This window comes from Pavona decussata, unplaced genomic scaffold (genome assembly GCF_977016875.1).
Source record: "Pavona decussata unplaced genomic scaffold, jaPavDecu1.1 SCAFFOLD_602, whole genome shotgun sequence".
Lineage (NCBI taxonomy): Eukaryota > Metazoa > Cnidaria > Anthozoa > Scleractinia > Agariciidae > Pavona > Pavona decussata.
The window spans coordinates 5,028,185-5,052,367 of NW_028145860.1; the positions used below are offsets into that span (position 1 = coordinate 5,028,185).

General features: G+C 37.4%; 2 protein-coding genes and 2 long non-coding RNA genes across 8 annotated transcripts in view; 2 read left to right on the forward strand and 2 right to left on the reverse strand.

Moving 5' to 3' along the window:
• LOC146449580 (protein ECT2-like) overlaps positions 1-2,212 on the forward strand; it is a 33,795-nt gene extending 31,583 nt beyond the window's left edge. For all 3 annotated transcript variants that reach the window (XM_085101205.1, XM_085101204.1, XM_085101203.1), the window contains one exon: positions 784-2,212. In XM_085101205.1, the coding sequence (XP_084957331.1) occupies positions 784-916 (133 nt within the window). In that variant the 3' untranslated portion in view covers positions 917-2,212. The remainder of the gene's footprint in view (positions 1-783) is intronic.
• LOC146449583 (uncharacterized) lies at positions 2,152-13,706 on the reverse strand. 3 transcript variants are annotated; one of them, XM_085101213.1, is made up of 3 exons: positions 13,424-13,706; positions 4,047-4,661; positions 2,152-2,926 (listed from the first exon to the last, which is right to left on the reverse strand). In XM_085101213.1, exons 2-3 carry the CDS (start codon positions 4,543-4,545, stop codon positions 2,646-2,648), a joined length of 780 nt encoding a protein of 259 aa, XP_084957339.1. In that variant the 5' UTR covers positions 4,546-4,661; positions 13,424-13,706; the 3' UTR covers positions 2,152-2,645. The 3 variants fall into 3 exon arrangements, with proteins under 3 accessions (XP_084957339.1, XP_084957338.1, XP_084957337.1); XM_085101212.1 differs by lacking the exon at positions 13,424-13,706 and having other exon boundaries at positions 2,152-2,804; positions 2,847-2,926; positions 4,047-4,802; XM_085101211.1 differs by lacking the exon at positions 13,424-13,706 and having other exon boundaries at positions 4,047-4,797.
• On the forward strand, positions 6,050-7,543 carry LOC146449584 (uncharacterized). The gene is made up of 3 exons (XR_014860646.1): positions 6,050-6,584; positions 7,136-7,199; positions 7,509-7,543. It is a non-coding gene; the product is annotated as an uncharacterized LOC146449584 (long non-coding RNA).
• A 1,895-nt stretch (positions 13,707-15,601) lies between the features above and the next one.
• LOC146449585 (uncharacterized) lies at positions 15,602-23,771 on the reverse strand. The gene is made up of 5 exons (XR_014860577.1): positions 23,683-23,771; positions 23,071-23,184; positions 22,656-22,730; positions 21,846-21,942; positions 15,602-18,100 (listed from the first exon to the last, which is right to left on the reverse strand). It is a non-coding gene; the product is annotated as an uncharacterized LOC146449585 (long non-coding RNA).
• Between the last annotated feature and the right edge of the window lie 412 nt (positions 23,772-24,183).

Consider the following 24,183-nt stretch of genomic DNA (forward strand, 5'->3'; position numbering starts at 1 on the left):
AACAGTCAAAATTCCCCCACGCTGATTGACTAGAAGAGTACAGACAATAAAAATGACGTCAGATGTAACGCGCGTGCTTTCTCAATGGAAAATAAAGCCAATTCCGCTCGTACTTTGTTTCCATGTTATTGTGAAACAAATCGACGGTAGTTTTCTATGGTCTATACTCTTAAAGGCCATAAAATGAGGTCATAAAATGTTCAAAACTCAAGTGGAACCACGAGCTATAAGAGTATAGTTCATAGAAATTTGCCATCGATTTGTTAATAGACCCTTCGCCAAAATGGCGGCAACAAATTTGAATGAGTTAAAATTGAACTGAATGAAAAACTGATACCAGCACTGGAAAGAGCACCTTTACATTAGCAACCTTGCAAAGTGTCAGCATATTAGGTGTTACATCAGCTTGGGAAATGTAAGATGAAATTTGACAAATTTACAGACGTTTGTATGACTGGGGGTATACGTCATACCCCCAGTCATACAAACGCCTGCCTGAAACTTTGCAGGGTTACTAAAGTAAAAGTGCTCTTTCTAGTGCTGGTATACGTTTTTAATTTTAACTTATTTGAATTTTGGGCCGCCATCTTGGAGAAGGGTCCATTGCAAAGCAGTTTTGCATATTCCCGGTATATTAATTCGCGTTTTGTGATTGTCGGCATTGACGCTCTTCTGTCAGCTATTTTAGATTCTTATATTTTACTGAAACACTTTCAGTTAGCTAGCTGAGTTACTCATTCTAGATACCATTATTAATCACCTCCCATCTCCTTATATTTTCAGTGTTTCGCCAACCATTCGCCGAGTTACTAGTGCCAGTCCCTTGATGCCTTCCACACTTCTGAACAAAGGCTGTTTGAAAGCGACAAGGCCGAGGGCAACAAGCGTGCCAGGAGCCGAACCCATGAGCCCGTGATGAACTGATCAGCGTTACATCATAGAACAAGTCGGTGGTCTGTTTCTTTCTTGTCATTGCGCACTTGGTGGTTACCATGACAATCATGCTTTTTGGAAAGAAGCAGCAACATCAATGTTTTGATGGATGAAAAGATTCTACAAACATTCTCAGCTTCACAAACTGAGTTCGAGAACTGAAACATTTGTTTTAAAACGATTTAAGCCATTTCCTTTCTCTTTGAAGGATAAGTTGTAAAAACAAGTAGTATAGCCTTTATTTGTAACACTAAAGAGGAGTTTGGCTTCGAGATAAATTAGTAATGATTACATTGACAATCGTAAATTTATGCCGCTGTAGTAATTCCTAATAAGAACAACACAAGAAGACACCATTTGCTTCTTCTTTGTGCTTATGCTATGACGCTAAAACCCAGCCTTTCTTAGTATTGTGAGATTGCCAGTTACTTCAAAACTTGCTCGTTCTGGCGAAGGTTGATGTCAATTGATTAAATACAGTTGATACTCGATACCTCAAATATCCGGGTCTCCCTCGAGCCATCAGCAAATAGGTCATTGATTCGAAGTTTTCCGAACAATTTCCTCTGTTCCCTGAAGGTTTGAGTGATGGTGCTTGAGATATAAAATTACAATTTTTTTATCGTAAGTTTAGAGGGGATTTCAATTGAGTGTCGTAAAACCAAGACTAATCACAAAAGACGTATACAGCGCAATGAACCAATCAGAATTCGAAACAAAAAAGGTGACGCGAGTTTTGTGAACCAATCGCAAAGGGTAGTATAGCAAACGCGCAATTACTTTTCGACACTCACTGAAAACCGTTCTACGTAATGCAGCTAAGTTAAGGGTTTTTTTTATCTACGTTAACCCTTTCAGTCGAAATCAACAAAAGTATATGAAATATTGTTTTTCACAATCACAAAGTAAAGACAAAGTTTTGAAACTTACGTTAACAAATTCAGTTTGCTTATTTGTTGTCTCTTGTTGCGGCCTTTACGCACTGAAACAAATTGTATTTGTCAACCTTTAGTTTTTGCGGGAAGACATCTTGAGTAGTTTTGCTAGGGAATTTGGTAAATTATACAGAGGGGATTAATACGCTTTAAGAAGTTATAAGGAGAGAATGTCGTTTCATCACCGATCGACCGAACTGTTCTGATCATGAATTCTTGTTTATATAAACTTCAGACTGGGATTAGAGTTAAAAGAGAAAATTATTTACTTAGAGTCTGTAAATATTTTGCTTAAGATAATCTTTAATCATGGTAATAAATCACAGTTCAGTTGTGGTATTAAACTTTGCGATTTTAATGTTTCTAATCGCGCTCCCTACAAAAGATATTGAAGCATTTTTGCGCTGCTCTAGTCTGCAGCCGCGGAAAAACTAACTTCCTTCACCGTCCTCTGTGAAACTAAATTCGTCAACATGGTCTGCATTTAAGAAAAAAGATAAATCATTTCGAACTTGAAATTTAGCATAATGAAAGCGAGTCTGAAATGTCAGCCGCCTCCTTCCCCCAACCCACAGGGGCGTCCCCAGTGGGTGGGGGAGAAGGGGACGGCTGACATTTCAGACTAACCTGGAAATGAAAGCATAAGCAGCTAGAACTCATTTGGGCGCTAAGTAAGATGCTGTAACTGGTTTTAATTTTCTTCAGCGTTTTAACTATTAGTTTTCTATTCCTTTTCACGTGTGCTGCAGTATTTTTTCCACTTGTTTTCAATCCCTCTCACGGGTGACCTCCAGCGACGGGCTCCCCTCTGATCACATGCCCGTCACGTGCCCTGTAGCATTCTCCATCTTTGCATACTGAGTCCGCTGGGCAGCAATAGGTAGGTACTGCGGGCGGCGGTGGACAACAAACTTTATACGGCGGTTTACAACATTTGTTGTGCTGACAGCAAGTCGCCTCTGGAAACGGGCAACATTGGTTGTGCTGACAGCAAGTCGCCTTTGGAAACGGGCAGCATAGTAGCTCATCAAAGGTTTTTCCTTTGAATGTCAAAGTACCTAAAGAGAAACGATCAATGGTCACAAATACCACTGCTTCCTGACTAGAAACGAAAGCGATTCTAACTTTTGAGTTCCTGGGCTTACACTAGGGGGTGTGGTGTAGGTTAATTATGATCCTGTACAAGGTGATTCTAAATTTTGAGTCTATGGATAAAATCCTCAAGTGTGACCATTGAAATTAAAGCTACTGAGCAGTACTTCCCTGTGGTGCTGTTTATTATGCTGCATAAGATGATTCTAACTTTTGAGTCTGTGGATGAAATCCTAAAGTGTGACCGTTCAAATGAAAGCTACTGAGCAGTACTTTCCTGTGGTGCTGTTTGTTATGCTGTACAAGGTGGTTGGAACTTTTTAATCTGTGGATGAAATCCTAAAGTGTGACCATGAAAGGCATTCAGCAGTGCTCAGTTCCTGTGGAACACTGCTGGCCGATTTTTTTTTTCTTGAACAGAAATGAATAGCCTCGGCAGATTACTTGAAATACTATATTGACATATTCCATAAATATTCCATTTCATCAATTGTGTTAAGACATGTTTGAAACTGTGACCCTTTCAATCCTAGGGTCGAAGCATTGATTTCTATGCTTTACGATTTACCAGTTGGTTGTAATTTCCGAGTCTGTGGATGAAATCCTTAGCGATTAACGATTGACAATTAAAATGAAAGCTACCTGATTGAGCAGTACCTTGCTTTAGACCTGTATGTTATGCTGTACAAGGTGGTTCTAACTTTTGAATCTGTGGATAAGATCCTAAAGTGTGACCATTCAAATGAAAGCTACTGAGCAGTACTTTCCTGTGGTACTGTTTATTATGCTGTACAAGGTGGTTCTAACTTTTGAGTCTGTGGACGAAATCCTAAAGTGTAACCATTCAAATGAAAGCTACTGAGCAGTACTTTCCTGTGGTACTGTTTATTATGCTGTACAAGCTGGTTCTAACTTTTGAGTCTGTTAATGAAATCCTCAAGTGTGGCGTTCAAATGAAAGCTACTGAGTAGTACTTCCTTTGGTATTTGGTTCAAACTTTTAAGAATAGCTGTTGTTTAAGTGATAATGGCGGAAGTACAGCGGAAGATCTCTTCCGCCTTCTCTGTAGTTTCATTCTTATCTCACCTTTACAACAGGTCTGCTGTGCCTCACTTTGGCAACAGGAAGATGACTGAGCATCGCACGCCTGAGGAAAGTTTCCTGTACATCCACAACCATTTCTAACCACGTTCGCGTCCTCCATACATCGTTTACCGGTGTCTTTATCATTGCAATACTTGGAAACCGTCAGGTCATCGCCAGCCGCCTTCCATAATTGCTGCGTCACCAGCTTTGCAAACGTAGTGAACTGAGAGAATACTGGGCCGCCAAGATTAAAGGACATGTCCACCATTACATTCTGCACAGGACAACATAGGCTGTTAAAGGTTGAAATAACTTTCTGGGCGTCTTCTATGGCTGTCTTCAAAGTTATGTCCAAGAGCTTTAGGATTTGATCTTCTGTGAGGCAAGGAACAGAAGAACAATCACAAGGGACATTCCACTTGGTGACAGGGCCGTTCATAAACTTCTCATAGTCAGCTCCGATCGATTTAAAAACCGCTGGAGCGTCTGGGTTCTCCATGTTGAATCCAACACCTATGGTCTTTATCCCTCTCGTGTCGAGATAAACACAGGATTTTTGACCTTCGTGTCTTATAATTAACGGTTTAGGATCGCACTGCTCAGCTCGAAAGCCATCTGGAAAAGCAACAAGAAGAACAAGAAATGTAAGAGAAATTTGTTTCAACTCCATATTTCCGGGTTCGAACCGAACTGACTCACAAAAACCGAAAGGTCGTTTTGATGTATTACGCTACATCCCCTGGATAAGAGCAGTAGCCTGCTCTGATTGGCTCCTTACTATAGAGGTATCAGATTATAAAAACAACTCTATGCAAATCCCCTTCAACGGCATAAGATATTGTAAAACAACACTGGACTGGATTTGTAAAACATGGATTTGTAAAATATGGAATGGTGTGAGAACAAGCAAACAGCAAAAACAGTTGTTCGACTACATATCTGTCATATTCAAGTTAATTGTACTATTTCTCTCTTATTTTCTCCTTCGTCTCCTGATTCGTTCCAAGTTTATCATGAAACCTGGAAGGTGGGGGGGGGGGGGGGGGGGGGCGCTTCACAAAGACAGGGCACTCTCCATTTTCCAGCTTATGTTCAGCTGCCTTGCGCCACAACAAACAAGAAATGCAAACAGGAACAAAAGCGGATGTTACTACAGACCATTTATGGAGCGGAGTGCTTGTTAACATTCGTAATTGGTAACGATTGCGTTACTGGCAGAATATAATTTCATAAATCCCACTAATTTTTTTTTTTTTTTTTACTTTTGGTAAGGACATCACCCGGGTGGTCACCGTGCACTTATGTATGAATTAGAGTTAATGTTAACGTTTTCACTATGTAATTAAGCATACATTACTAGCAGAAATAAAAAATAAATGAGTTCATTTGAGTGTATAAAATTGTATCAGCTCTGTTTTACAAGGGGGAGGGGGGGTCCATGTTGAGATCTAACATATTCCCTTTTACACCCTTTTGTGTTCCCTTTCGTCACCTAAAGTGTTTCTATATCCGAGTATGGCGCAAACATTGATCGAGATCTAAGCTGAGCCCTTTTAAAGATTAAAATCCTTTCACTGTTCCATCGCTGTTCTCACCCTCTTCTCCGATCCCCCATACCCTCCTTAAAACAAAGCAATTATTGACACACGGAATCCAAAATGACGGCGCGCAGAAAATTTTATAGCAAAAGTAGGCGATAATGAAATCTAATTTATACATCACTAAAATTCTATCTCCGCTTTTTTAATCTAAGCGTTGAAATTAAGAGTGGAGTTTCCTATAAAACCAACGTGAAACGAAAAAGTCAGAAGGAAGAGAAAAATGCAGTAACGAAATTAAAGCCTACGAGCGATTGAAGGACAACAGAAATTGTTTGGTGATAATTCAGTCGCGTCCCATCGCCGTTATCAGCGACTTGAGTTTCTCCGTGCTTTGAGGATTCGTTCTTCGCTGGTTCTCCAGGTTTTTCTAAATAAACATTTCTAAATTACGATTTGGTGAAAAATCCGAGGTTTGTTTAATGTGACTGAACAACTGGTATTGTTAACATAAAGTTTTTTTAGTATCTTTTTTATGAGAAATCTCTACCTCGCCGATTTTTAACTGTTATTCGTTATTTAACTGCGATGCCGAAACGTTTTCCCAGTTATTATACTTTAATATTTTGGCCCAGCCATCGCCCATGCATTTAAACTTTAGATTTTAATCCAAAAGGAAAAGAACTGAGCGATTCGAAATTGAGGCTAAACATTTGAATTGTAGATTATCACTAAATTATTCGTCTTTATCTCACACCTAACATCACCACGAGGAACTACAACGGTAAAACCTAACTCCGTCCTTATAGCTGTTTCCTGGACAAAATAATTCAAAGCACGGATGTAATGTTAATGTTGCGGTTTCTTTCGTAGAGTACCGTCCATACCGCCATGACAGACTTCTGTTCATACCAGTTAAGCTTGAAGCTTTCTTGAACTGATGGTCAGAAACCGACGGCGTGCCAGGACATTCAACATGGACGAATTCAAGATTCGAAAGGTATTTACCCGATATCACTCGTTTCTTATTTCGCTCGAATAGTATTGATTAAGTTTTTTATCTTATGAAATGTAGAGTAAGTAGATAGTGTTGTTCCTAAGTGGTGGTGGTTTTAGACAGTAACGCTTGTATCACTGAACTGCTGAGCATGTATTGATACAAGCGTTACTGTCTAAAACCACCAACACTTAGGAAATGGTTACGAGTATTGCCATTCCCCTGGATTGGAAGCTATTACGTCCCTGTTTTAAAACTTTTGCATATTTGGTTCAATGATTTGCTGAACAAATCAATGATTGAATTCGAATACAAGTTGTTTCAGTAAAACTTTTTGGTGGGTCTACAGGATCTCTCGTAAGCTTCTATACATGTCATCTTTAAATTTTCAGCGACGGGATGAGTCAATGATTGCCTCTTTCAGTTCAGACCAAATTTCGATATACAAACCGATATCTTTAATTTAACGTCCTCATACGCATGATATGTGGCTTGCTGATTAAGGATTTACTCCTTACATTAAAGGATTTTTTGTTTAATTTCCTGTTATTTAGATGCAGGAGATTTTGTGATTTGTATGAACACATTTCCAAAGAGACAGAATTCCTCTGATCTCCGGTGAGTGGATTTCTTTGTTACGAGCATAACCATCCCTATTTTCAGAAACATTGTGTGTGTTCCTAAGAAAGCTAACAGATATTCTTGAATTACGATATTACTTTTTAATGATAGTTTAATTTACAAAATAAATAGCAGAACCCTAGAAATAAACAAACAGGACTCGTTCCACCCCTTCCCTTCCACCTCACACCTCCCCTCCTCCCTCTATCAGATCTTAAAATGAATAAGAGCAAAAGAGATTTTCCAGGGGGAAGGGGTGGGGGAGTAAACATTGTTTTCACGTTACTACTGTTTCCTTCCATGCAGATACCACGCACAGAATGGCTCAATTGGGAAACTCACATCGAGCCAGACCGAATTGACAACGGAATGGTGATTATCGCGATAGAGAATAGTGAACTGTTGCTTGGATGTTATGTAATTCGTTTGCAGAGTGATCAGAATCAAATTTCTCCTCAGATATTTTGATATAATCAACTGTTAGACTAGCCTCCAACGCAGACAAACCCCCTAAGGACGTCTGCGTGGGAGGCTACCGTTAGACGTTTTAGCCAGAGTTTTTACATGTAATTTTATTCCTGTGCACATTGCAATGGTCTCTCTGTCATATAACACAAACTTGGTCAGTACTATTTCTAAAACCTAGAAGAATTCTTCACATTGCCTATGACAATATCAAATTGCAACGTCATTATTTGTTTCAAGAAAATCTGCATTGCTTGGCTTTACTTTATTAATTGATTTTTTCTGTCTTGGATTTTAGTTGCAAGTTTTATTTACAAGTCAAGAGACAGCAACAATATCAGTTAACAGAGTGGATTGGACTGAAGACTGTGGACAGAGGACTGCACAATCAGTTGGCCCCAAGGTTTATTTCTTGAAAAATTTAGCTTACATGGTTCAATTGTTCAAAACATGGATTAAAAGTTAATCCAGACGATGATTTTGGATTCACTTGCCAAAATCAGTTAGAAAAAGTATTTTAAAATAAAAATAATTTAGCGTTGTATGTGCAATTCCCAATTTATTTATGAAATACAGGAAAATTCTGAAATCAAAATTGGAACTTATTCTGGATTAGCATGATTGTGCTTTGAACACTTGGGCCATTGTCTCCACAGTTTCATTTATAAGAAGGTCTGACTGGGAGTGCTTGTGCTCAATTCTTGGATATCAGGCAAAATTCAACTCATTTCTAAGCCTCAAATTTACCTTGTTACTTTTGGAGACAACAAAGAGAAGTACTACTCCACAAATTTCATTTGAATGCTTGCACTTTAGCATTTCATAATTTCGCAGTCGCAAAACTTGGAAACTATCATCAGAATCATTTTCCACCAATTCTAGTAGACTCCTGCCACACTTTACAATTTCATCTTTAGACTCCAAGTTTGTAACTAACTTGTACAGCATAACAAACAAGTTGTACCAAAGGAAAGTACTGCTCAGTAGCTTTCATTTGAATGGTCACACTTTAGGATTTAATCCACAGACTCTAATGTAACCAACCACCTTGTACAGCAGAACAAACAGTACCACAGGAAAATGGAATGGTCACAAACAACATTGTGCAGCAGAACAAACAGCACCACAGGAAAGTACTGCTCAGTAGCTTTCATTTATAATTATGTTCAAACGTTAGGATTTTAACCACAGACTGGTAGAACCACCTTTACAGCATAATATGCATTGCCATAGGAAAGTACTTCTTAGTAGCTTTCACTTTAAGATTTAATCCACAGACTGAAAAGTTAGACGTAACTTGTAAGGCATGATAAACAGCACCACAGGAAAGTATTGCTCAGTAACTTTCATTTGAATGGTCACACTTTAGGATTTCTTCCACAGACTCAAAAGTTAATCACATTGTACAACAGATCAAACAACACCACAGGAAAGTACTGCTCAGTAGCTTTCATTTATAATTATGTTCAAACGTTAGGATTTTAACCACAGACTTAAAAGGTAGAACCACCTTTACAGCATCATATGCATTGCCATAGGAAAGTACTTCTTAGTAGCTTTCACTTTAGGATTTAATCCAGACTGAAAAGTTAGAAAAATCCTGTAAGGCATGGTAAACAGCACCACAGGAAAGTATTTCTTAGTAGTTTTCATTTAAATGTTTACACTTGTACAGCATAATAAACACCCACATGAAAGTTCTGTACAATGGCTTTCATTTTTTAACATTCAGTCACGTGTAATTTGAGATTTCATCCTCAGACTTAAAGTGCAACTGTTAATTTCGTACTCAGATATTTGCCTTGAAGGGTGAGAAGATCTGGCTGTTGTGGGAAGCATTTAATAGGCAAATTCACTTGAGTTTTCAAATTATTTGTACGGGAAAGAAAATTTCTTAGCAATTAGCGAAAGAATAAAGAACAAGTTCTTTCTCAGCTAATAGTTGGAGCCCAGTCAGACCTTTTTACAAGAATATATTTCACAATAGATGTAACACTATTTATGGTCACCCTGATGCCTTTTATTTTTGCGATGTTAATTTTTGCTCATTTTGCGATGAGTAAGAAATTTGCGATAACCAGAACTGTCGATGGCAAAGCAAAAGATGAAAAACTTATGCCAAATGTCAAAATCAAGAACAAGACTAGCCCAAAACGATGACAGGTGACAGAAGACTGACTAACTATATAAAAACAAAAGCAAACTGGTTCAACAGAGTGTGGGAGAAACAACAGATAAACCTTGAACATGAGAAATAGGACAGAAAAAAGATAGCAGAGAAAACAATAGAAAAACAACAGAGAAACTATACGAACATACCAGAGAACAAAACCATAAGAAAAAGAAAACTATAGAGAAACGATATAAACACAAAGATGGAAAGAAGATCGTAGAGACATGAGATAAACAGGAAAAAGAAATGTGAACTGATCTACAAAGAAATGTGACAAGAAAGGGGAAAACCATTGAGTTCCAAGATTAAAAGTGGCCCCAGGAAAGTATAAAGAAAACTAAAAAGAAAGCATTTAACTAGAACAAGTATAGAACAACGAAAGAAGATGAAAAACAAAGAAGTGCAGAGGAGAATACTAAACAAACAGGCTTTAAAAGATTGACAGAAAAACCTTACGCCAAAAGTATAACAAGCCAGGAACAAATCGTGACAGGAAAGCTTAAGATTGAACTATAGAGTGACAAGGACAAAAATAGATAGCAAAACAGAGAAACCAAAGGAGAACTATAGAGAAACGAGACAAATATGGCAAACCTGAGGAGAAACGGAAAACAACTTTGTGAAATGACAGACTACATTACAAAGAGAGGGGTATAGGTGGGGGTAGAGATCATGTTTCACAGACACTAAATTGGGCTTTTTGCGTTTCATGTGTGGCTAACAGACAAACTTTCATGGACTTGAGAACAGCATAATAACTTGGGCAATGACAAAATATGGGTCCCCCTTTTGGAATGGGTCCATGGACACCCTTATTTTCTTTCCACTAAAACAAAAAAAGGAGGGTCAATAAGGCTTATAAACTCACATATATTAAGTTTGCATATCATGTAGCTGTGCATACACAGTACAAGTTGTATTGGAAACTTCAACCTTGAAATAGTTGAAACTCACACCTACCTGCTTGGACACACAATGTACCTTTGCATGGTTGTTGGTCATTGATATTTTTTACAGTAAGTCAAGTGTTCTGGGAATTTACAACACAACTGATACCATTTCACGATTGCCAACAAAAACTAGTACCTAGGCTTCTTGCTACATGTAAAATATTGGACTGGACTCAGGAAATTGGAGGTAAATTTGAAAGTAAAAGTTGTGGCTTTTCTTCCAGTTTTAAAATTAAATTAATTTTTTCTGACAAGATACTTCACAATACCATATCATGCACCTGTCTTTTGCAAAAAGCGGTTTTGTTCAGACAAGGGATAATGATTTGGAACTGTCTTGTTTACAAGAGCAAAAGCATAATGAAACAAACAAATGTCTCTCAAATTTCAATACATTTAATAAAAATTAATAATTATAAAGAAAATCAGCTATAAATTTCCAAATATAAATCTTAGGTCCTCGTGAAGCTGACCAATACATTACCAGCTCAAGAAGTTGTCGGGAATGGAGCCTTGTAATGCGTGACATTTGTTTACTTTTTATTACTGTTGTGATTATCATTAGGCTCCATTACCAGCCGCTGTTCGCGAAAATGAGCCCGCGCTCACCCCCCCCTCCCCCCCCCCCCCCCGTCTCTTCTCGGGGAGGAAAGCCGGACCTGAGGGAGCAGCGAAAATCGAGCCTAGATTATCATGTGCGGTATGATTATTGAACCTTAAACAATTGAAGATATAGATGATCTAGGATTACAGAATTTTTCGATCTTGCAAGAACCTTGCACAGAGAGAGAGAGACCTGTAAATGCAAGACGCTGAATTAAACTAGTAACAACCATAACGCGAGTTTTCTTTGTCAGCTTGGAATTGTTTCCTGACAAGGTGACCAAATATGTTGGCTCCTTGTTAATGAATTTCGTCCTCATTTTTCTTTTTGATATTGTGATGTGCCTTGGAAGAAGAAAAATACTTTACTGTAAAAAACACCAGAAAAAAAGCCACTCTTTGTACTTTGAAATTTGCCTTCAATTTCCTGAGTCCACTCCAATATTTCAGTGAGAATCCTGGGTACTAGCTTTCATTGATGATCGTGTAACTGGCATCAGTTGCCTTTTAAATTCCCCCGACCTGTTGACATGCTGTTCAAAGAAATATCAATGACCAACACCCAGGCAAAGGTACATTGTGTGTCCAAGCAAGTCGGTATGAGTTCCTAACTATTTCAAGGTTGAGTTTCCCATACAACTTGTACTGTGTATGCACCGCTAGACAGCAACCAGTCTCTCTTTTGCTCAAAAATCCCTGCAGAGGAACTGAGCAAGCACGAAAGTTGAAGTGCTAGGGGCAAAGCTGCGAGTAGTGTGAGCACAAGAAGGTGAGCGAAAATAGAGACTGCTCTGCTTTCATACAACGATTGTGAAGCCCAGCACTCTGGTGACAGAGCAATTCTATTGGGCAATGATGAAGCACACCTGTCAGCCTTTATTAGTAACATGCGAGGTGAATTTGAGCTGCACTTGCTCTTCTTGAAATCAAAGAAGGACATTTTCACTATTTTTCTGACAGGTTTTGGTAAAAGCCAAATTTACTTGCTCGTGAGATCATGAAATTTCATTTGATCGTGTTCTGAGAAGTATCGAAACAAACGGCAGTTCGCGGAAGAATTGACTACTGAGAGGTAGCTGCACTTGATTTCACCGATAAGTAGGGAAAAGCTGACATTATTTTCAATGCATTCTACATTTCGTAAAGTTCATTTACGGACCAAAATTATTACAGCTGCAGGAGAAATTTTCCCCAAGTTATGAGTTTTCAAAGTTTTCGTCTGAGCCGCTAACTATGCAAGCACGAAAAATTAAGATACAACTTACAAATTGCTAGTCCTTAAACAAATTCTCTAGGCCAAGAATGGAAAAGTTTTCATTGTATATGTTTCAAGCTTTACACGAACCATTTCCAGAGCATTAATATTCGCCGAGAAATTTATTGTCGAATGCTTTGTTTTGTTTCTTTACTAGCTGCAAAACATAATTTCACTGCACAGGTCTCATGCAGTCACAAACAGGCACTTGATTTCAGCATTCAACTATTCCTCAGAGCAATTAAATGTTATGTTCACCATTTTGTACTCTTCTCAAACTTTATTTTGAGACCAAAATTATTTGTGTATTCTGCAGGACAAATTTTAACTGAGATATGAATTTTTAAAGGTTTCCATTTGACCCGCTGATCTTGCGAGGGTGTGAAATAAAAGTATGAATCACCAGAGTATCATATTTAAAAAACAGGCAGAGCTGTCACTGACACGAATTGTCAAAGAGCTTCACAATCGCTGTATGATAGCAGAGCAGTCTCTCTTTTCCCTCGTCTTCCAGCGCCTGCACTTCTCACAGCTATGCCGCTCAGCGGTGCAACTCGCCCCTGGAATATCATGCTTGCTCAGTTTTTTGCATTCTCCCCTGCGGATTCTCGAGGTTTAAAAGAGACTGCTTGCAGTCTACACTGCTACATACATACGCTTGATCATGACATATGTGAGTTTACAAGCCTTATATTGTATCCTTTGTTTTTTTGTTTTTCCATTGACCCTGGGTCCATGTTTTGCATTGCCCTAATAATCGAGGCCTTAGACTTACCTCTTATTGCCACAAAACAGCCCTATTTGACGTTCTAATCATTCGTCCCGATCGTGTTCTCGGTGCCATAAAAAAAAATCAGTTCTCTGTTTTTCCGTCCAACTTCTTGACTCGATTCGTGCATTGTCTAACACATTTTTCATGATCTATGGCCCATTTCCTCGTCAGCTCCTTGTCGTCTGGACTCATCGATGGATTTTGTTTGGTTTCTTGATCCAAAACATAGAAATTAAGTATGATCCTCACTAGGAATGTGACTTCTTCCGAAACATCCGCCATATTGAAACTGTTCCCAGAAGACCCTGGATGTGGAAACCTAAAGAGGAGACCTGGGGCAAGGTTCATCCCCAGATTCTTTGACCTTTTGACAGGAAGATTGATAAGGATTCAGTACGGCAGCTACTGTGAACGGGGTAGATAGGTCTTCATTTTTACGGTAGCAGGTAGTTCTTTTTCACAGTCGACAGAAAAGGCAAATTCTTACTTCAGAAAACAAAAAACGCTTCAATCACGTGTCACATTAATTTATAAAATTCCGATTCACGACGCAAGAAAAAAAACAAACTTTTCACGAGAAATGAAAGGGTCCGATCACGACCCACGAAAATACCTCTTACCTCTACGAAGCAAGACTATTGATCAGCAAGGCAAACGTTAGGGCAGAACGATTCTAAGATATCTGATAAAAATTTGAAAATCCCGATAAATCTGACAGAAGAAAGCTACAACCGTGTGCGTAAAGAGTTAAGATACTCCAAGGTTGCCAATGTTGTAGACATTTCGGTATTTTCCTCCTGACCTTTCACTTTTGGGAAAGGGAGGGTCAGCATTGAAGTGAAATGTTAGTTTTTTCGTAAGAGAGTGTGAAAACGTCTGATTTTGGTAGGTGTATGGACTATTTTGTTAATGATTCTAGCAAAACTACTCAGAAAAACGCAACAGATATTCTTCGTTACATTAACATCAAAGACATGCAGGAAAAATGACAGTGAAACAGACAAAGCACGACAGAATCGAACAACAAGAGCAAATTTATTGATTGAGAAAAGATACAAACATGACGACAAACCGCCAGAGAAAAACATGATTCTACAGTTATAGAGCTTGAAATGTGAAAGTATAGCAGTTTGATAGCGAACAAATAAAAGGTTTCGATTCTAAGTCATTACATTCAGTAATAGTGTACATTCAGACAGTTCCATTTTGGATTAATGTATCGGTCTTCATGTTCTTGATTTTACTGCGCGTAACTCAACTCAAGTTAAATCAAATTGTTACCACTGCTAAAAAAGGCATCAGTGTTATTTAATGATGTTGGATTGAAGTCTTTGTAAGCATATGAGACAAGACCGGCGATGGTGTGGGTAGTTTATTCTAAATCACTGCTAAAAAAAACCCTTTTACTTCCGGAGTTGGTTTTTGCTAACTTTTCATTAGGAGGCTGGGGGAGGATTATTGAAAGGAGGGTGATGAATCGAGAAAATACAGTTTTAATGTGAAAGCTATATCATTAACGTCGCGGTCTTGTCACCTGGGCTTAAAGATTTGATCCGACATCACGAATTAAAATGGGGAACTTAAGCAACGACGGTAATGGCAACGCCACAAACCAATATGGGCAAGAACAATCAATATGTAATTGCGTTAGTACACTTTTTTTGGAAAACTGAACAACGTAAAATGAACAAATTCAAGGTTCTGTGTACAACATTAGCACATAGAAAAATTTATCAGTATTTTCGTTGACATTTTGGTTGCCGTTGCGTTGTCGTCATGGTACGTTGCTTAAGGTCCCTAGTAATTTACTAGTAAGTATGGAGCTCGGTTAATTGAAGCTGATTAGCATTTATCCGGGATTCAATTTAAACAAATCAGCAAGTTTTTATTTCTTTTCAATATTTCAACCCGACTCACTGTTAATTTTTTAGTGACAAAGTACCATTACCAAAAGTTCATAACACTAAATCTTTCATAGATTTTGACAGACTGAATTTTAGCTTGACTTTTAATTCCTGGATAAGCTTAATCGTACTTCGTTTACTGAGCTCTTAAGGTAGCTGGCATTGGTTTGTAGCTTTTTCCAGCACCTACACTTTAATGGATCAATACTATCACTCTTTATCAGTTGAACCTGAATTTGCTACTTATACTTCCATGATAAAAATGGGGATCAACTTGAAAGTTCAATTAAGTTAGGGCGCTTTTAATAGTATATACTGTTAGTTTCATAACCTATCATGTCGAGAAAATGACCATAACTGGTTAATCATTGATTCGGCATTTGCTTTGATATCATTATTGCTGCATCAACTGATAAAGAGTGCTAGTATTGATCCATTTAAGTATTGGTGCTTAAAAGAGCTGGAAACTGGTGTTAGTCACCTTAAATAGTTTTACCTTAGCTCCAAAAAAGCGCGTTTTTACGAGTTTTCAATTTTTGAAAAATTAAATTCTTTTAGGAGTAAAAGTTGCATTCGAATTCTTCAGATTTAAAATAAAAAATTCAACCTTTTCAAAACCTTAGGCTGGAAATGTAACCTGTAAAATGTAAAGTCTTGGCGGGAAAAAATTTTGCTTTCATAATTCACGAGTCAAAAATATTCTAAGTCTTTTGGCGGGAAAAATTTTTCGCTTTTATGTGGGTTGAAGGAAAAACGCGCTTTTAAAGGGGGCTTTGGCAACTAGTCATTTTGTAGTCTATTTCTTTTACACATTTTTGCCTTTCCTGAGAAAAAAAGCGCTGTGCTTTTGATGGGGGTGTTCTAGCATCGAGTCAAAAAAAAACTAAGTCTTTTGGCGGGAAAAATCCGTGCAGGTTTTACACGGATTTAGCCCTTCAAAAGCTAAGTTATATTTTGATTTTGTGCTAGACCCCGTGTTAAAAGCGCAGGACTTTTTTTCTTTTCGGCAACCTCTCCTAGGCAAAAAAAAGTAAAAGAGATAGCCTACAAAATGACTAGTTACCAGGCCCCCTTTAAAAGCGCCAGTTTTTTTATTCATTTATTATTGTAATTAATAGAAGACAAATAAAATAGTTTTGAATTCTTTATTGACTAATTGATATTAACTACAAGTTATTGTAACTAATTACATATATAAGAACTAATTGCTGCTTAAGAGTAGTTAAGAATATAAATCAGATGGTGAAAGTAAATAAACTACTTGGTTGACAAAAAATTGTGTGAAAGGAATTACTGAAGTCAAAAACGAAGCATTACAAAACTTTAACTAAGTCTTTTTTGCTTTGAAAAATTAGCGGAGCAAGCGTAAGTTGGTTATTCTTAACAAAATGCTGAGTTTTGGTTCACAAAAAGTGTTCGAATTTTCTTCTAATTGCAGTTTAGATAAGTTAGCAATTTTTCAGCCGCTTCGGAACAGATTGAAAACATGTCGCGAAATGCAGTATTTGTAAAGAAACGTTCACAAAAATTTTCTGAATTTGCCAATTGCCTGTTCTGTTTACTTCCAATACAAACACTGCATTTTGCGATATTTTTCAGCCAGTTTCAAAACGACGGAAAGATCACTAACTTGTCTGACTAGTAAAAGACTTGCAAGCAACCAAAACCGTAGCGAAATTGAAAAAATGTGAGTGCACGATACAAGACTCGATTTTTTGCCGTTTGTAAGTCTGGAGTTGTGCCAAAAGCAAAAGTTGTAATCTTCTTCCAAAGCATACGACTGTAATTTCAGAATTTGAAATTTTTGTCACATAAACAGCAATTGTTTAAGCTAAAATCCACCGAAATCAGGCTGGCCCTGGTTGTTCAAAGAGCGGATAACTTTATCCAGTGGATTTGTCGCTAACCAGTAGATAAAACATATTGGTTGGAATACATTTTATCAGCTGGATAGGATTTATCCAGTGGATAAAGATACCCGCTCTTTGTACAACCGAGGCCTATGCCGTGAATGTTTTGTATCGTGCACTCGTAAGAATCCTGTTCCGAATGGAAAGTTCCACCATAAAAGGCCAATAACATTCTAGAATTCAAAGTCTTGTTTCGATCAGTTCCAATTGTCATAAAATCTAATGTTTCTAATCAGCACAACAATGTTTTAAGTTTGTTTTTGGTGGATACCTGCTGAAATCTTACATTTTGTTTGAATGTTTGTTGGAATTTGTTATCGACTCTTGCCGTTGCCAGTTAAATTCTAGAAGTCAAAGACTTGTTCAGTCAAGCAATTGTCATAAAATCTAATGTTTCTAATCAGCAAAACTATGTTTAAGATTGTTTTTGGTGGATACTTGCTGAAATCTTACATTTTGTTTGAATGTTTGTTGGAATTTGTTATCGACTCTTGCCGTTGTTTTCAAATTCTAGAATTCAAGGACTTGTTCAGTAAAATCTAATGTTTCTAATCAGCAAAATTATGTCTAAGATTATTGTTTTTGGCGAACTTTTGCTGAAATCTTATATTTTCGTTAATTAATGTTATTGAAATTTGTTATCGACCTTTGCTGTTTTTAAAACTTGACCTAATTCAAACAACTCTTATAGTCAAACGTTCTGTACAAGAGTTCGATAAAACAGTACATTTTCTACCTTAAAATATGCCCAAAAAGTTCAGCGATGTTCAGTCTTTCTCTTGTCCTACTTGCTTGTGTATACTTTTCAGCTTGCGGAGGCGATTTGTTCTTCACTCTTGTGTTTCAGTCCAACTTGAGATTGACAGCTAAAAGAAAAGGAACTTGACATTAATTTCATGTAACACAACAAACAGCATCTGTAATTAACACTAATATTAGATTACTCGAACTCGCTTTCTGAAATCGTAAAATTTTGATTGCGAAATAACTCGCATTTCTCTATTTTGTACTGCCAAAAAATATATACATTGTTTTGCAGAAAATTAAATACATGCTCCTTACATGTCACCTTTGAGAAAAAGATAAAGTTTATTTATGGAAAATTTGAATTTCTTTTTTACCTGAACGCTCACTAATTCTCCAGTTTAATTTAATTCCATTACATGTAACTTGAAACTCTATTCTTTAATGATGAAACCGTAATATTTCGCTGAACGTTTGTTGTAAAATTTCTTTATGCATGATGAATTTTTGACGCGAGTGTTGTTTTCCAACTTGTAAACTTGTTTGTCTTATTTACATAATTTGCACGCGTGCACGACCTATCTTGTCATTGGTTACGAAGCAAAGGGGACACGAACTAAGTAATAAAACATGAGGCTCACAACCTATTTCTAGTCAATTTTGACCGTTCTTTGTTAAGCAATTCCAAGGTGGTCTTGTGGTTAAAAGCTATCGCCATGAATAGATGAACGACGGCCTTATCTCTGCCTTATCTCTGCCCCGATACGCCAGCAATTTCTTTCTTTTTTTTTTCTCCTTTTAGCAAATTTCTGAGCTAAAATTCACGTTTCACATATACAATTTTTTTTATCAACGACGAAAATGAGGAAAAATTAAAATTTTGCTTGCAATATTTTTTTTCAAGTTTGATCAGTTTTTCTACAAGAGTGTTTCTTCCATCAGTTTTCAATCATTTTTCACCCCATTTGAACGATTCTTTTTTTAAATATGATCACATTTCGAACTGTTTTTACAATGCGACGCGCCTTACCGTGGCCATCCAACAAACTTTTTTTTACAAGTTAGCCAATCAGGATATCTTCCTCCTTGTTCATAAAATACAAAACGACATGTTTTCAATAATTCGTTGTTGCGTCACTTGCCTGTTGGACTTTGCAAGGAGACGTGACCGTTAAATGAAATTCGCGTATCCTGATTGGCTAACTTGTACAAAAAGTTTGTTGGGTGGCTTCGGTAAGGCGCGTCGCACTCTAAAAGAAGGATCGGCAATATTAAATGTTCTGCGAGGGTTTCGTTGTACACTAATCAATTTTTATCTTCTCCTGTTTTATTTCGTCGGTATTTATCGTTGTATCTACGTTTGAGAAACACGTCAAAATCTCTTTTCTTAAACTTCCTTTTCAATCATTCGTGACAAAAATAACATGGAGTACAAATAGTCAAAATCAACTTGTGAAAAATGAATCTAGATTTGCATGGAGACGGTCTCAAAATAATTTCAAATATGATTACCAATGAATATCATTTGAAGCATCGTGATTTACTTCTATGCGAGTTGTAATCATAAAACAGACTTCCTTGAAATTGAGTGTCACCTAATTTTGTTTCTATGATAAATTGTTTTGTTTTGAAATCAAATATAAGTTTGCAATGTAACAAACAGAAAGCTTTAATTTCGTCCGCATTATCGTTCTTAAAAAGTCAAGCTCCAAGACAACTAAACTCCTATACAATTCACCATTGAAATCTGCGCTTTTCCCTCAAAAAATATGCAATTCAGTATCATTTTTTTGAGAAATACGCCAAATTAAAAAGAGACAAAATCTCGATACTTAAAAGTAGCGTTTCCAATCATTCGCGACGAAAATGACTCAGAGTACAAAACTGCTGCTCAAAATCAACTTTTGAAAAATTTGATATTCTAGATTTTCTCGGAAAACCATCTTTCACGTTTTTTTAAATTGAGTGTCACGTGATTTCGTTTCTTTGGTAAATCGTTCTGCTTGGAAATCAAATAAAAGTCTTATATCTTGGATCAAGAAACAAAATAAAAGGCTTTATTTCCACCAAAATATAATTTTCAACGAATTGAGCCCTCGGTCTACTCAACTCCTACAAGCCTACTGAAGGTCAAGACATATAAGTCTTTCAATCAATGGTCGTATTTTGAATAAATCACTTTCTAATAAATTGTGTTTGATCCCTGAAAATCTATTTATCAGCTTCTAGGTATTTCATCACGGATACTTTTGATGTGTAGATCGATGTTAAGGTTGCCAAATTTTTTAGACAGTCTTTGCTAGATTACTGATACGAAATGTTTGTGTTCTAGCCTTTGAAATCCTTTTCTCAATCGTAAAGGGGTCACTTTTTCTGTGAACTTGTTAAGATATGGAGATATCAATCTATGCCATACGTTTTTTGAAACTGGTTTCTTGTTAAAGACGCTCGGAGACGTTTTTCTGACCTGACCTATGATCAAAGACTATTTAACATTGGTTTCCAAGCAACGTTGATGCAAAGCCCACCGCACTTTAAATGATGTCGATTATCTCAAAATCTAGGAAGACACTCTACAACGAAACTCAAGGGATTTGAACTACTCAATCTGGGCAAGTTGTGGGCGAACTTAGAAAAAAAGTCCCCAAGAGTGTTTTCCCGGTAAATCAAGAGTCAATTCTGAAGGACTGATTTTGTTTTTTCCGGCATTTTTTGTCAATATCTCAAGAAAAATGAAGCATACAACTTTCTCTTTTCCGTGCAAAGATCTTTTATCATAGCAAACAATTTAAAGTAGATTGAACTTCTTAGTTGGTTGCGATTTTAAGATATTTATGCTTGAAAATTGTTGAAATAAAGCACAAATCAGTCAAACAGCTCGTAATTTGCATAAATCGAAATATTTCAAAAATCAGTGTTCTTACAGCTTACGAGAAAGTTTTAGGCTTGAGAGAAATTTCTGTCCCAATGTTCAGGATATGAAGGGCGAACTAAGTTTTAGTCGCTGTAGCGTAGTATGAAGGAAATCGAAGCTTGCCTTCTACAGATGCGAATTTTTTATTTAAAAAAGATCCACTCTCAGGTCCGAAAAATTGTTGCCATCCTCCTCAAATTAGGTCCTTGTATGATTAATATATTCTGAGTCACAGATTACAGTTACATTCTTAGACTCAAAACCTCAATTTGTTAAATGATTTTGTATCAATTCTCGTACAACTGACCTACCACTATTCGAAAGCTTAGCAAACAATATATGCTTGATTTTTTGGCACTAAATATATGCGGAAAATATACGTAAGCTGCCAGGCGTTGCTTAGAGACAATAATTTGGGATTTCTAATATCCACTGTGAAATTTTAAACAACGATACTGGTTTGTTACAATGTTTTGTCCAAATACAAAATTAGGCTATGGATTCCGGCCAAAGACAAGATTGAAACAAACTTTGCTCCATTTGAGGCCAAGGCAAGGTTAACGATATAATCAATTTGGCACAGACAGCAGATTTTGGATTCATTATGGTCATTATTTTGCTTAAAATTTAAAATACTCGAAAAAAGACAGAAACTGGCGCGAAATTCTTAAGTAAATACCTTTAAATATGAAATAACTTGAACTACAGTCTTGGATAGGGACTTGAAATGATTGAGCTTAATTTAAAAACTGTAAGAAAAATAATAGCTGGCATGATTCGCTTCATTTAAATAAAAACTACCCATCCCCGGCTATCCGTTGTTTCGCTGTTTGCCGTATGTTGAAAAATAGTTGAGTGTACCAAGCTGTTTTAGTTGAAATAATTAAGAGATTCAGTCAGCCATTATTTTTTGAAGACATTCGTCATCCGATATATCATTTTAAAGTTCTTACCTTTGAAGCATGGCCGTTCTCTTTCCACTGAGATTTCAGAATCTCTTGCATTCCGTTCTTTCGTTTCCCGTTTTCAGTAATTTACTGAATGACTTTCCTGCAATAAAAATAACCAACTTAATGATTTGCAGCAAATGCTATATTATTGGAGAAAATAAACGGGCCAAAATATCAATCTTAACCCAGGATTAAAAGCTGGAGTTGGAATTACAATCACTGCAAATGCGGCGTAAAATCGCACGAACCGGAAATAAAACCTGCAGGAAACTTTAGTTTTTATCTCGAAATTTCGCGAGATGATCTATCTTCATTTTTGTGTGTACGCAACATTCAGGTAGGTCACAGACTTGGTTTTTGAGATCCTTTGCTAAACTGACTAAAATTTAGAGGTTCTTATGTGGAGCTGAACTGTTGCCATGGCAATCGCTATGAGGCCAGAACTAACCTTAACGTATTGCCCAACAGCACATAAGATGTTTATAGTTTGCCCATATGGTCAGCTGAAATATTTTGTATAGCCTTTCATCATTTCATAAACACTATAAGAAATGAAAAACCCTTACGAGCCCCCTTAACTTAGTAATCCCCAATATAGTTATCAGCATCTGATTTCTCCTTATGATATGACCACTTAACCCAACATGTAGGTTACGAGAATAAATGGCGTGATCACCAAAGAAAAAAATCACGGTCTTGATGTTCGACAAACATTTAATTCTCCCAACTAGTGACAGAACAAAGGTATGGAAAACGACGAGGAGAATATGCAAGTTGATATCGAGACTTATTGAATGATGATAAAGCTCTTACCTTTGCAGTAATTCCAGCTTGTTCTCTCGGTCTCTGTCTTCACATTTTCATTTGCAATATACTGAATTTGATGGTCTGAAGACACAAATTATTATATTTAGTAATGCTGCAGAACAAGCCGCAAGCTAAATATAAACGCCATGCTTCCAGTTGTGAAAATGTCAATCATAACCGAGTCTTCAATTCGGCAAAGGACGTACATAACGGCTCAGTCTGTACGTTTTTTTAACTTTCGAGGTAAAATTAAGATTACTACTAAGAACGAGACCAAGTCAGTTGAGTACAGTCAAAAAGTTTCAATCGATATTTTCAACGAGAAGGCAAGCCAACACACGTGTTAAGTCAGCAACATATCCCTGGTTTGCTTGTAGCGTTTACGACAAATTTTCAGCTTAATTTGTAAAATAGGACTCACCTCTAGCGTGTGCTCAATCTTTCTATGCTTTAAGCCTTTGCATGTCATCATTTTTCTTCTTTAAAGAGGACAGTCAAACCACTCCTTCCAACGGATTTCGAACAAATCCGAGAACTGCGTGTGAAGTTAGTTATGAATATGGATTAGAAACTGAAACCAATCACTGACAACGACATTTGCTCGCACCTGATAAAAGAAACATACTGCACGTGCTGGCCAAGTGCGCATGCAAAATGGAAAAGATTTTTGTGCATAAAAATGTGACCACCCTTTGCTTTGTGTTAAGGAGGTAGTAATTTAATATCCCGTCCACACGCACCGTTTCCGTTTGAAAAGTCGATGTGTAAATCCACATCTGATTGTAACGAGCGTCTGATAATATTTTTCTCGGACATTTGCGCGCGTTACATGTGATATGGTAGATAACCATCAAGGTACGTAGCGCCGAGTAAGTATGGGAACATTGTAGACACTCGCACGCGTCTACAGGATCTGATATTTTGTCGCGGTGGCCCTTGCAAACACAGTTAATTTCTGGTTTTTACTGAACCCTTTTATATACCATTTTCGACAGGAAAGGTAACCCTAGGAAATGGTTCTGCTTTCACATACCTCCACGCTACAGTAAAAACACTATCTTTTTTCGTCGGTTGGGTTAGCCTCCCTTGTAGACGCTCTTTTGGCTCGTCACGCAATCTTTCCTCCTGACTCGTTGGGGATGAAAGATAGCGTGACGAGTCAAACCGCCCCTCCCCAGTTTACAAGGGAAAAGCTCTGGGAACGAGGTTGCGAGGGAGCTGATGGCCTGTTTGATTTTTTTTTTTTTTTTTAATGGCCCTTTTAAGTACCTAATTGGCATTTTTTTCCCTACCCGTGAAATTCTTACCCTTTTATGCCCCTCCATCCTGAAAAAGGTACCCCTCCCAGGCGTAAACGTCTCCTATTTCCCACAATCTTGGACAGATTAAAATGAAAATTTAACCCCCTCCCCCCCCCCCCCCGCCCCGCTTCCTAAGATCAATGCCATTTTACCCATAATTGAAATGGGGGGGGAGGGGTGGTCTGAATTTTTCATTGTAGGTACCCTGGCAGGGCCGGTATGGGGGCCCAAGC